Source organism: Heloderma suspectum, chromosome 3, assembly GCF_057233095.1.
Source record: "Heloderma suspectum isolate Gila_16-S chromosome 3, 16-S_ref, whole genome shotgun sequence".
NCBI classification, from domain to species: Eukaryota; Metazoa; Chordata; class Lepidosauria; order Squamata; family Helodermatidae; genus Heloderma; species Heloderma suspectum.
Genome location: NC_139460.1, coordinates 216,036,387 through 216,050,954, shown reverse-complemented (window position 1 = coordinate 216,050,954; position 14,568 = coordinate 216,036,387). Strand labels below are relative to the sequence as shown.

The 14,568-nt window shown below is 44.7% G+C and overlaps 1 protein-coding gene across 2 annotated transcripts in view; it reads right to left on the bottom strand.

The window, feature by feature from the left end:
- PPA1 (inorganic pyrophosphatase 1) overlaps positions 1–13,981 on the bottom strand; it is a 30,494-nt gene extending 16,513 nt beyond the window's left edge. Inside the window, exons 1-2 of one of the 2 annotated variants that reach the window (XM_084845570.1) lie at positions 13,887–13,981; positions 4,846–4,910 (exon numbers count right to left, since the gene is read on the bottom strand). In XM_084845570.1, the coding sequence (XP_084701696.1) occupies positions 4,846–4,910; positions 13,887–13,950 (129 nt within the window). In that variant the 5' untranslated portion in view covers positions 13,951–13,981. Of the gene's footprint in view, positions 1–1,997; positions 2,058–4,845; positions 4,911–13,886 lie in introns of those variants that run through there. The other variant, XM_084845571.1, reaches the window with a different exon arrangement.
- Positions 13,982–14,568: the final 587 nt, after the last annotated feature.

Sequence of the window (14,568 nt, the reverse complement as noted above, 5' to 3'; positions counted from 1 at the left end):
TAGCCACACTGGCATAATGTGGCTACCCCGGTACAGTCCCTAAGAATTCCTTCTAAGAATATGCAGTGTTCACAGATGAAAGGATAATATTATTCATCTAATAACTGGAAGCTAAGGCAGAATGGGCAACCTACTTAGCATGGAGGATCAGAGAAACTGGCCACCACACTTCCAATTTCCCCCCCCTAAAAGCTAGAGTTTTGATGAGACCTTTGAGCCACCCAAACGAGCCTTACAGCACAATCTTATACATGTCTACACAGATGTAAGTCCCACTGAACTTGATGGGGCTTACTCTCAGGTAAGTGGGTATAGATTGTAGCCCTAGTAGCTAAACACAGCCCACATATTTTCTATCTTACAACCGCCACACAAGTCCAGCCGATATATCTCAGAAAATTAGCCCAACAGATTTCAAATGTGTTATGTTTCCTAATACAGTGGCAGCCATTCTATCATGATGTAAACCAGACAAACAGGATTATTCTATCACCTGTGCCGCAAGACCAGCTGCCTCAACTGCCACGTAGAACACCATTTCATCAGGCAATATGAACTGTTTCCACCCCATCTGGTCATTGTAAGAACTGTACCTTTAAGAACTGGTACATGAGCTCGCTTTGCTCCCCCCCCCCTTTTCCTTCTGTGTCATTCTTTTAGACTGTACACCTGTGGGAAGGGATCACCTTACTGTTGATATTTGTAAGCCAATCTGAGAGTTTCTATGGCTAGAGTGGGGTAAAAATGCACCACCAGAACAATGTTACAAATGTAAACTAGCTTCAGCGTGATCAATAGCATACTTCCGGGGGGACGGGGGACAATGACACCGCTTCTTCCTTTAGAAGAAAAAACAATGTTGTTTGTTTTTAAGACTTAAAAATGCCCCAAAATGATGCAGGCATGATTCAAATGACTTTTTCAGCCATCACGGGCGCCTGCATTTCTTGGAGCCATATATATATTGTAAATTCTCCAACCCATCGGTGACTGTATTAAAGTCACAATGAGATATTTATGACAGAACCCCAACTCTTTGTGTCAACTACTTTGCGTCAACTACTACTTGACGGAACATTTAAAATAATCAGTGTACAGAACGGGTACTGAATTCTGCAGGGAAGGAAAGGAGCAGTTCATATTAGCATTATCTTGTTTATGGCTATTTTGTGAGGAAAGGAAAACTACTGGACTTCTGAATATACAAAACACCAGGTTGTTGCTGTATGTTAAGAGAAGCAGGTTACTTTGTCATGCTCTGGACAAGTACAGTGAAGCCATTTACATTTAGAAATACAATGAGGAAAGCAGCCCAGGCACCAATAAATTTAGAACATCTTCAATCCCAGACTGAGAGAGACTTTACAATCCTCTCAAGATCTTAAAAATACCAGGATTAGGAGCAAGAGCTAGAGACAAGACTATGTAATGTAACCTTTTGCCCTACACTGGACTCCCTAACTGGGCTTCTACTGAAGCTGTGAAGAATCCAGGAGAAAGACAAAGAGAGCCATCCTTGAAACAAAAACTAAAAAAAGTGAAATCCGACAATCTGTATCGCGTTGTGTCATTTAGTTCTCAAGAGAATAAAATGCTTGCATGTGTCCATTTCCTTTTGGACGTGTATCTCAAATGGACAAGCAAACAGCACGTCGCCTCTAAACAAGTAGGGTGTCTCACATACAAAAGTCAGTTCTGCTGCCATAGGCTGACCCTTGTGATCACTCCCATGACTCTGGATATGAAGCTCCTGCCTCTGCTCCTTACTTCGTTGTTAACCCTGCAAATTCTACCACCATTGTTTTAGCTTAGTAGAAACTACACTTGAGCACTTTATAGCAGAAGGTTAGCCTTGTGTGGTGCAGAGTGGTAGGCAGCAGTATTGCAACTGAAACTCTCCCCACGACCTGAGTTCGATCCAAATGGAAGCCGGGTCCCAGGTAGCTGGCTCAGGTCGACTCAGCCCTCCATCCTTCCGAGGTCAGTAAAATGAGTACCCAGCTTGCTGGGGGAAAGGTAGTCCCGACTGGGGAAGGCAATGGCGAACCACCCCGCTACAGTCTGCCATGAAAACGCCAGCGAAAGCGGCATCCCTCTAGGGGTCAGTAATGACCCGGTGCTTGCACAGGAGGAACCTTTCCTAACATACGAAACAAAGAATACAAATTGTCAAAAGTTAATTACAACCAGATTTGTGTCCATACAAAAATCTGCATAATATCTGCATGTCCTAATTTATGTCTATATTTGCAAATTTAGAAATAATTACAAGGGTTTATTTAAATTTCACACAACGCAAAGCCAGCTAATTAATTTCTCATCCAAATAATCTCAGATAAAAATCTTCAGCTAATTTGCACCCTGTCCCAAATAATTTCAAACCAATAGAAAAAGCGTTTTTTCTAAGATTAACTGCTAAGCAGGGGAAGATTTTCAAGGATGCTGAAGCATGTGAGGAGAGTTAATCCTTCCCTTGCCAGCTGCAACCCCCCCCCCCGAAAATTATCCCCTGCACGGCAATTAAACTGAGAAAAAAAATTATATTGGCACCAATTGTCACATAGGGCTCTGTGGAAAAGATCTGGGGCCCTGTGAAATAGATTCATAGAATAGTAGGGTTGGGAGGGGCCTACAAGACCATCAAGTCCAACCCCCTGCTCAATGCAGAATTCAGGGCCAGGGCCCCTTGGGCCCAGGCTTAGTGACACCCCTGCAACCAAGTCCTATTCCACTGTTTCCAAGTGCAATTAGTTTTCACTTTTAATGAGTTATGCCATGCAAAAGCATAGTTCCGGTGGCCAATACATTTATGATATGTTCAGATCTAAAATTAACTGAGATTCTACTTCTCATCTCTCCATTCTAGCCAGCTCCGACATCCAATCAGATTTTCTTCTACTGTGTTGAACAAACTTTATTTGGGTTATCCTTACACTCATGGCTTTGAATCCAGCTGTTCTTGCTTCCTCTCAGAGCTTGGCTTTGCTTTAAACCACTGTCAGTGTATCTAGATTATCAGTCTTCCAAACTAGAACACATGCTTTCTTCTCCAATTCTATTTTGTCTACTGTTCTGCAAGCTAAGCTGGTTGAATACACAGACAAAAAAATGTGGCACCAAGGTCATTCTTGCAAAATCATTTAGAACTCCGACCTCAAACTTTATATTTAAGAACACATGTGCATAAAAAACTTGCCCAAGGGAGTTTTAAAACTTTGGTACAATTTTATGCTATTTTAAATATGTTTTATTAGCTGCTTTGGAGTCTCATTAAATTTATAGCACACATTTCAACTAATTAAAAAAACTTGTCATGTACCAACAAGAACATTACTTCCCTGTCCTGTTCGACAACATTTGGGCTGCCCAAATAACTTGACAGTTTAGCTTAACATTTTCTGAAAGTTAACATGTGAAGATTTCACTGCACCAAGTTATATAATGCCTCTAACCTATTTGCTGAATTCTCACAAATGTTCTAGCATAAACTACATAAGATGCCAAGCAAACATTGTTTCATTTAAAACATAATGCTCTCGGTCCAATAAACCACGGTTTACTGGGTCAAGGATATGCCTTATGTTCAAGCAGTCAATCCTGTTTTGATATCCCGGTTTGTAAGCAATGATTACATCAGTTTCCCAGTTGAGATGTAAGGAAAACTGGGTTAAACAAACCAGGATAGATGCACCAAAGCAGGGCGTGTGGGGGAGATGGGAAGGGGCGAGGACTGCGCACTTGGACACAAGATAAGATACATTCTTGGCCCAATAAATTGAGGTTTACGGACAGATTGTTACATCTGAAGCAAGCTGTCATTTACAAATATGTTCTTAGACAGGTTGCTAGAAATGAAACACTCAAGTACCACACAAGCTGTAGGGAAAGATTTTTACATGGATTGAAAAAAAGTGAATTCCCTATAAATATGGAAATGGACAAGATACACTTAGAGCCCACAAGTACTGGGTGAACCAAATGCCACTTCAAACATCAGCACAAAAGGTTTTTCATTTCGGCAGTATCCTGCTGTAGGAGATATCTTCCCTTCAAGAGCCCCAGCTCAGCAGGAAGAGGAGACAGCTCCACATTTCTTCCCACTGGAAAGTAGGACTAGCTGGAAGCTGCTTCTAAAGTAAAGAGAGCAAATACAGGACTAGGGCTAAGGTATGACCAGAGTGTAATTTTGGTAACCGATCTTTCTCCTCAGCCCTGCTTAAGAAACACTTTGGCCCAGTTTGGGCGTAATGATGGCATCTGGCAGCGATTTGTGGGTTAATTAGCCAACCCACGAATTGTGGGGAAGCACACTGCACAGGACACATCTGAACCTGGGCATTTGGGGTTGTTTGTGGGTAAAACAACCCCAATTTAACTCAACAAACCATAGGTTAACTTGGGGTTGTTTAACCCATGAACAACCCCCAAATGCTAAGGTTTCGGGCATCATGAAATCAACCTACGAATGCCACACTTGTAGGTTCTTGATGGAAATTGAAGGTGGCGCATGTCCCTGCTATTCCTGGGTTAATTAAATTAGCCCACAAATTGCCACTGTATGCCGCTGTTACGCATGAACAGGGTCTTTACTTTGCATGAATACACTACAGAGGTTATTCCTACCCTGATGTCAAGTTTTACTTAAGGAGCATTGCTCAATAAAGCTATGGCAATTACTTTAATTATCAAGCACAATCCGAAGTCAGGTTGCAGTTGTTAAGATATATACAAACAGCTTTTCCCTTTAAGTTGAACAAGGTATCTAGTAACTAAGCCACCTTCACACAGCCTGTGGGAAGGCAGGTGGGACACCACAAAACTGTTCAGTATAACCACATACATTACCTTGCCAGCATCTGAATAGATCGGAATGTCGTGAAATGGAGAAATGTATTGTCCTTTATCATTTTCTGGAAAAGAAAAAAGTCTAATGAAGATGATTTGTTCAATTATATTTAATAAACATAATACTAGAATAAAAGTACCATAGATAGTTTAAAGGATAATAATTAACTTCTCACACCAAAGGAATGCTCCTCTTGCCATCAGCGGAATGCTGGGGGGGGGGGCAATGCCCCTTAACCCTGCAGCCCCCTGTACACCCTCAAAATATGCTCTGGAGGGTTGAGGGACCCTCTGGTGCACATTGGACGGGCATGGGGGTCTGCAGGAGAGAGGAGAAAGTCCTTCTGTGCAACTTTGGATTTTGCCCAATGAATCTGAACATCTACAGAAAGACAAATCAACATGGTTCTGATAGCAGTTGTCTTTTGCTCTGCAACAACAGAAGTCTTATAGAGTTCCTATCTGTCCTAGTTTCTCAAGACAGTCAGAGTACCAAAACAGCAGGCGTTACTGCCAAAGCTCTAAGCATCCTTAGGGACATCTGCATCAGATGCAATAGACAGCTGCTCAGCACAGATGACTTCTGGCATCCACATGTGACTTAACGTTCCCATAGCCACCTGCAGTGCTTCAAGAAGTCCACCCACAGTTTCCAAGGTACAAAAACTCCAGTAGTCCAGTAATACCGGTAGCCTCTGGTTATGAGGCCTCAGCCAACCTGTCAGCATAGAACTTGGGCTAACCCTACATGCTGTTTATTTTGTGTCCCTACTTCTAGCATAGGAAGTTCAGCCCTCCTAGGTATCTCAAGAAGAGTTCTACCTGACGAGTAAGCTATGAAATCTTCTGGAAATGCCAAAACGTTGTTTCAGACCTAGAGAAAGGCCAGTACAAGTAAATAAACTCCAGTCTGTTATCAAAGGACAACTGAGGCTGGTATATCATTACCTTATAAGTGTTTAGTTTGTTTCTTTAAATATCAACAGAATGCTTTCCTATATATCAAACAGTGTGGACAATGCTGAGGGTCCTTTTTTAATGTAGTTTAACATATGCCACATTCCCATTACTTTTAAGCCCTCTTCACGCATACAGCATCACTTCTCCATGCCAATATCCCACACAGCTGCAGTGTGTGTGCATTTGTGAATACTGCAACAATGTGGACAGGGCAAATTTTGTGCATTTTTCCAGCCAATCAGTATGCCTTCCTCTCAGTGGGGGTGCTGGTTGGGTGGGGAAGGCATGCAAAACTGGCCCCACTCACATTGTTGCAATATTCACCCAGCATATTGCAACTGCATTAAAGTATCACAGCTGAAAAGTAGCTCCCACATGACTTGGTATAGACATGAAGGAGGCCCTAGTTATACTTAGGTGTAGGGCTGTAGCTCAGTGATAGAGAACATGCTGCATGAGCAGAAGATCTCTGCTTAACATTATATTAGGTAATAGGGCTGAGAGTGACCTTTGCAAACACCATTGGAGAACAGCTTCCAGGAGTCAGAGAACGCTATTTTGGATAGACCAATGGTCTAACCCAATATAAGGCAGTTAAATGTGTTTCACTTTGGTTTTGTAGCTACGTAAAATGGACACCTGTAGGCTCTTTGCCATCTTTATGAACTGTCAGAATACTCATGACTTGGCAACGCAGTATTTCATCTTTATTCATGTGGCATATAATTTTACTGTACTCCTTCCACTTTCATTCCTCTGAGTGTTTACTACAGTAGGTGTTGTATTAGTTGTCTGCCTCATAACAAAACAGAAAGTAAATCTAGAAGGTCGTGCTCCGAACATTACGGTCTGGAAGGCCAGTCTAGGGTCATATTTTATTTTCTGCTTTTAAGACGTTTAATCAGATCAGATCTTCATTATATTAGGACATCTGTTTAATAAGAACCCCGGACAGCCTTGTTATGACTAAACTTCTCATGCGGTAGTTTAGCAAAAACAGGGAGGGGATTGATATGATCTGCCACTTTCAACTGCAACAGTTTTATATTTTGAATGGATGATCTAATCGAAAAATATTTTGCAGTGCCTTGAACATTTTGATGGCTTATTTGTATTCTTTATTTTTAATAATTTAGCAAAGCAAGTTATACTTATTTTAAGCAAAAGAGACTATGGCATGCCCTTCACTATCCAAGACCTCAAAGAGTGGACCCCTTCCTGAATTTAATAAAAAAATACACACCCTGCAATGGCTTTGGCACTTAGGAATATGACCGCGGGGGCGCCAAACAGCAAATTATTCAGCATTAAAACTAGCTTAGTTTCCTTCTGACTAGCAGCAAGCACACCCTGAATTTTAGATATTCTCCTGCTGGATTTGACCTTGTCACTGTTCTTGCAGAAAGGTTTAGGAAATTGCTGCCTCTTCACTTAACCCAATTCAGCACCCCAAGATACAGTAAAACCAGCAACAAGTTGATTAACAGAAATGTAATAGTGCATCCCAGGCCAACATGCGAGGGCTGTACAGAAAAAGAAATATAAAATAGTTACTAGCCCTTTTTATCTCTAAATGATATAATTTCATGAGCATATGAAAAACCACTTTGGAGACCAATTTACATGACACATGCTTGCAAAAGAATGCTACCTCTGAAGATCTGAAACATTCCAAATGGAAAATAACAGGCTCCTTGCAATCTCCTTGTCTAAGGGCATCTCATGAGATTTCTACAACTGGGAGAAAGTTGCTAGGAGTTCTATCATCTTTGCCTCCATCCAAGGCCACCAATCACCTCTTTCTCATGTGTAGGAAAATAAGAATCTTTGCTAAAGAGGCAAATGGCTAAGGGCCCAGAGCTAAATTAAGGTCCTTTCCTGATGAAGATCCTGGAGATAACACTGCTTCCTCTCAGCACTAGTATATTCAGTGATACCTTGTCTTAATTGAAAAGGGCAGAGCTAGACTTCCTGCAGGTGGCATTACCTCTTTTTTCCTTTTGAATTATAGGAAATGTGCACCTGAGTACTAGACAGGGTACATATAGCCTTCAAAGCAGACTTTTTATGCCTCTTGTCTAAGACCACGTTAACCCACACTCTAACTGGGTTCGCACGACACGTCAACCAACAAATGTATGTTTTCTGGAACAAATCATTGTTGGTTAGCATGTCATCTGAACGGGCACCATTCTTATCTGGGTGGGTTGTTTCTCCCAAACAACCCACCCTGACAACACACGATCTGTAGTAGGGGTTGTTTCACCCACAATGGGTTGCCGCTGCCCGAGCCCTTCTCCCCTTGCCAGTGACAGCCCCTTCAATGATGTCCAAACGATATCTTGGAGGGACTTTCACCCACCCTCATTGTCGCCGCCGATCCCCCCTTCCCAGGTCCAATCACAATCTTCTTTGCAGTTAGAGCCCCTTTTTTATTTTCCCAGCCCCATTTCATACACAAACGGGGCTGGGGGGAAAATGTGCCCCCTCACAAAAATCAGATGAGGGGGAGGGAATCCCACCCTCCACAATGGGCCCTTGGGGCAACAGGACCCATGGTGGAAGGTTAGATTCCCCCAATCTAATTTTCAGGACTGGGTGCTTTAAATCCCCACGCAGGTCTATGAAAATCACCTCCACAGGGTTACATGGGGATTTGACGTGCCCTCATCACCCACCATGGGCCCCTGGGGCAACAGGACCCATGGTGGGGAGATTCCTCCCCTTTCAGGAAGGGTGCTTTAATCCCAGCGCAAGCCTATGCATTGGGATTTAAAGCTTGGGGGATTTATTTGAGGGATGATCTTTTACGGGAAGGAGGGGGTGCTGGGGGAGTGGGGGTCATGTGGGGGAGCTCCCACTCCCCAACCATAGCAGAACTAGGAAACCTGCAGTTAAGTGGGTGATTTTAACTTCTTTTCCACCACCCTGCACAGTGGGAGAAAGAAGGGTTAAAATTACCCACTTACCAGCAGATTTCCTATTCATGCCTTGGTGGAGGAGTCCCTTCAGGATTCCCCGCACACACACACCCAGCACCCCCTCCTTCCCAAAAAAAACAGGTTTGTTCTGCCAATTTCCTTCACAGGGCACCTTAATATCCCCAATGCAACCCAATGAGATGTAAGGGTGCCCTGTGTGGGAAAGGGGGGAACTCACCCCCTGCCAAGAATCCTTGGGGCAACACAGATCTTTGCAGGGGTGGGTCTCCACCCCCCCTTTTCACCACCACCCCCTTTCACCACAGGGCTCCTATAGATGCCTATAGAAGCCTATAGGAACTTAAAAGCACCTTAAATATCACCCTCTCCAGCTCCGTTTTGACGATTCTCAAATGGAGGAGGCCTGAGGGATCTTTCTGGGGAAGGGGATCAATACAGGCTTGCCCCTCCTGCACCCTGTAAGTTGCCCAGTTGCCAGTCCTGTTTTTGCACAAAAATGGGACCAGGAAACTAAAGGGAGGCTCCAACTGCAATCAAGACTGTGACTGGACCTGGGAAGCAGGACTTGGCAGCAGAGAAGACTGATCTGCTGCCAGGTCCTCTGGGGTGCCAGGTGGATGACTGAGGAGGAGGGGGGACAAGGGGGCAAACAAGCCATGCATAGTGGCTTGTTTGCCTGAAGGTCTGGGGGGGTGCCCTAACCACGCAGGGTGGGTTGTTGGCAGAACCACCCACCCTGCATGGCTAGTCACCCATCAACTGTGAACACCCCCTCAATGGGTGAGTGTAGGTTGTTTTGAACCACGGGTTGTTTGTTGAACCATGGTTTAGTGTTGTCTGAATGCAGCCATGCTGGCTTGTTAACCATGCAGGGTGACTTATTTTCTCAAATAAGCCACTTTGAGAACCCATGGTTTGTTGTCAGGCTGTTCGGTGTGGTTAACAAGCCACACTACATGGTTAACAAGCCACCCTGGAGGCATTCAGAGAACATGATAACCCACAGTTCAACAAAAAAAAAACCCGGTTCAAAACAACCCACACACAACCACTGAGTGTAGGTCAGCATGTTGTCTGACCACAGCTGAAGTCTATTTCTTAACAGGCTTGAGAACAGCCACTCCTCTGGTGAGAAAGAATCACCTCTAAGCATCTGAAGTGTTTCCCTCCCAAACTATTAATGTACCATAAGTTATTATTTTAATTGAGGGGTATATGGACTAGTAAGCTAGCTAAACTTCGTGGGCTAGTAACATCCCTAGATTTGCAAAGTTGTAACAACCATCAAGGCAAGCCCTACTTCCAGTTAAATTAGGATTGCAGGACAGACACCTTCATATAGTCCAATCAGGCTCAAGTGGGAAAGGGTTTTTCCAGTAGCAGGCAGGAAAAGATATGCTTATAGAATGCAAGCTCTCTGTATGTCGTGTATATATTAACTGAAGAAATATTAATTTGTCAGCTTCCTGGTTTTACTTTGACATTACCTCTGCAGAGTTCTACAGCAGTCTATAGTAATCTAAAAATTGCTAACACTTTATTTCTCAAATCAGAAGAGAAGAGTATATAGCTTGGAGAATTCTCTTTAAATACATTTTTCTGCCATTAACACATGCAGCACATGGGTTCTGGCATATGAATTCCCTTGTCCCAGTGCCTGCATAAGTTGTTCCATCCATGTCTCTTAAGGTGACTGGCACCCTGCTTTGACATTTTGATTGTCCCCAATAAAAGTATTGCCTGACTGGGTTTAGAAAACTTTAATTTAAGGGGACGATGGTAGTCTGACCCCAGCAACTCAGTTTATGATCACGTTTATTGCTGCCAAGGCAAACTAATTAAGTAATCTTTGGATGATCTCATATTCTTACCAAACTTTTCCCTGCACAATGAAAACTGAAACTGTTTGGGAGTGGGGCACTGCCAGAAAGCAAAGAAAATTGACTTAAGGGATTATACTGTAGGAGGCTTTAGTTATGCAGCCACATTCACTGCCCATATCTGTCTGTTCAGACTTTAACCCAAGGGCTATTTGTTGAATGGGGGAGAGTTGGATCAAAATAGCTCACCTGCCAGCTAGCAGGGCACCAAAAGTTTGGGTTTCGAAACCCAAACATCACATACACAAAGACTCTATTCCACCCCTTCTGGGTTGCTCTTGCCTAAATCATAGGTTACTCCCCCAGTTGACCCACAGGTAACCCCTTTTACCAGGCACCCACAAGCCAGATTTATGTCACATACCCATCTCTAGCCCTCAAAAGAATCAGGCATTACCCCACTGTAATACTTTCTGGACTTCCTCTGTCAAAGCACTCATCCAAAAGTTACATGGTTTAACCACGAGCAGCTTTTAACTACCCTTGAAAGTAGCAGATCTGGGTAATTCTCACCCACAGTAAGAAATTGAGAGCATTTTTAAAGGGCTATAATTATTTCAGCTTAACTCATCTGGAATGCAAAGTTTTGTAGCCCAAAGCACTAATTAAACTACCACCATCACAAACCACCCCAAATCCTCACAACACAGATTTCATGGCAAGCATTATACCCCTTCTAACTTCTAGCACCTTGGAGTAGGAATTCACCCTTCTCTAGAGCCCAAGTTCCTTGCCAGAGATTTTGAGGGCAGGTGTCACTCTATATTTGCATCTCCTTCTAAACTCCCCCACCAGATTCCATCTCCTCTCCACACATCTTCCAGAATAGATGCCTCCCCTCCAGTAGGATACAATAGGCATATTTCATGATGAGAGGTGCCAGGATTTAAACCTATTCTGGAAGCCACACCCTTAGATATGGAATCTGCACCTGAATCTCAAATGTGTGGTACCCCTACCAACAAGTGTAGGGGAAGATACTCTTTGGACCTACTCAGAGCTACTTCTATTACATGAAACATTCCACAGGATAAAATTTTATTCTTCTGTAAGCCACCTTAAGAAATCTTTCAGTAAAACATCTGGATTAATAATTGGAGGCCAGCAAAGAATCTAAGTAGTAAGGAAATCCCCCTCCACATCGCATTATAGTGCTCAATTGTGGTGCTGGGGAGAGTTTCAGGAAGTGCCAGGAACACATCCCCACCCCAATTCTCCCTGCCACTCTGAGATCATGTAAGCTATGAAGAGCATGTGAAGGAGGCACATCTTATATAGTCCCTTTGGTGGAATGGGGTATTTGTTTGGGTCAAGGAATTATTTTCCCTCCTATCCTAATTAGGCACCCCAAAGAACCATTTAAACAACCCTAACAGCCTAATGGAATTGGGGGGTGGGGAAATACATCAGAGACAACCCCCCCACACACAAATATAGGAGTAAAGGTAAGAGGTAAAGGTGTCCCCAACCAGTCGTGTCCGACTCTAGGATGCGGTGCTCATCCCCGTTTCTAAGCCGAAGAGCCAGCGCTGTCCGAAGACGCTTCGTGGTCATGTGGCCGGCATGACTGAACACCAAGGTGCACGGAACGCTGTTACCTTTCCTGCCGAGGCGGTACCTATTTATCTACTTGCAATGTCTTGCTTTTGAACTGCTAGGTTGGCAGCAGCTGGGGCTGAAGACGGGAGCTCACTCCGTCATGTTGTTCACCTCAAGGACTGAATTCCATTTCTGAGCTCTTGGGAGGGGCGCATTCCAGTGGTAGGGGGAGCCAGAGGCAAAAGAGGGCAGAATCAAAGGCAAAAGGGGCAAAGAATACCAGCATATTTTAGCTTAAAGCTCTTAATACCAGTAACTCAGCCTTAGGAGAAGCACTTCACTCTTTTAGAATGGGGCTAGAACTGCACAAAAGTCAGGAAACCACTAGACATTCAGTGGTCGGGATAAAGGGATATGGTCTTCTGGAAACACCAGAGGGCTAGACTGACATCCCCAGAGGGCTGGATTTGGCCTACATGCCTGAGGTTCTGCATCACTAGCTAGGCTGGAAGGCATAAAATCAACTTGCTGGCACCATGCATGCATTACCCTTGGTCTTCACAATTTGTCACCCTTCTTTAAAAAAATAATTTGTGCATGCCTGTATAACAACCAGGTATGTAAAAAAGGATGACCTACCATTCTTGTCTTGTTTTAGAGCATCCCATATACAAGCTACTTCCTCCTCTTGAGGTAACACCATTGCACTAGGCCATCCTTCTCAATATTAAAGAAAATAACCCCTTAGAATGTCCAAAGTGCTTCACATACATTAGCTTGCTGTAAACCTTACAATAGCCATGTGAGGGAGGACAACATCATCTCCATTGCAGATTGCAGTGAGAGTGCTGACCGAGGCTATGAAACAGAAAGCGGGTTGCCTAACACCACTGAGTGTGAGGCAAGATTTGAACTGGGGACTTCCTGCCCATTTTCAAACCTCAAGCTATACAGGATAAAGCCCCAAAGAACATGGAAAATGGGAATAAGTCCCAATGAATTCAGTGGGATTTATTTCCAAGTAAGCATGCATAGGACTATGCTGCAAGTGTCTTGGGCTGCAATCCCATACCCACTTGCCCGGGAGGAAACCCTACTGAAAGCAGTGCAACTTACTTCTGGGTAGATATGTACAGGATTGCACAGTCACTAAGTGACAGCAGTTCTAACACCAGAAATAAAAGTCTAACATCCACAGCAACTACTTGGCCGTGCCCCAGAACCTGCTCGATGAAATAATTATGAATCAGCATTATAAAAGCTTTACAGGGCCGACCTTTGACATTAATAATATAAAACAATAACTGACATTAATAACATAAAGTTATTATCATTGCCCACAAATACGCCCCACTGTGATCAATGCGGCTTGACTCCCCAGCATGCTTAGGATTGCATATTACTGTTATGGAATTACTTTATCCTTCGTCATCATCAATAACGCCAAAGGTCGACTCTGCTGCGTTTTTATGATGCTGGCTTGTCATCATTTCTTTGAACGAGGAGGCTCCAGGCGCAGCCGAGGCACAAACGGAGAAGCCCCGCAGCAGCGGCGGCTTCCCCAGGCTGGCTGCTTGCCGCCCCATGAACAGCCTCCGGAGGAACAGGCACGCCGCTCGCCCCTTCCATTCATACTCGCATTCACGCGCGCGCGGGGGCCGCCTTCGGTGGGAAGGCTTCTCAGCCCTGCTCCTCGCCAGCCCGGCCCAGCAGGACTCACTGAAGTAGAGCCTGTAGTCCAGGCTGTTGGGGCAGCCGCGCTCCTCCACGCTGTAGCCGGCCATGGTGCCCGCTCCAGCCCGGCTCCGCGAAAGCGTGGGGCCGCGAGAGCAGAGAGCGGAGGAGACGCGCGCTGCGCGGCACCGCCCCACGCCGGCCGCTTATTAGCCGCGGCCACGCCCTCCTCTCCGCCCACCGCTGCACTGCGCAGGCGCAGAGCACCCTCCCGCTTCGTTTCATCCGCCGCACGCCACGCTGGGTGCAGCACTGCGCAGGCTCCGCAGTCCTGTTCACTCACTCTCCCCCTCCCCTCCGCACTCGCCTGTAGAGGTAGGAAAAGGTGAGAATATCCCACCCTCTTGCATTTTTGGTTCTGTTTGGGATTCCCTTCGATCTCTACGGGAGCGCAACTTGCGTGTCCGCGTTCAAGAAAGCGCAGCGAGGGACAGTGGTAGCGGCACATTGACTAGATTTATCTGGATTATATTACAGTGTTGCAGGCAGGCAGTCTCTCTTCACCGTCAGCACACCCCCACACACGAGGACGGCAATACAGGGACATTAACACTGACTACACTGCAGGGTTGTTGTCGCAAGCCACTGTGTCTCAGCCCCACCCCTATAAAATGGGTATTCTATCTTTCAGCCTTCCCCGGCCTTGGCCATCTGCAATATGGGGGCGA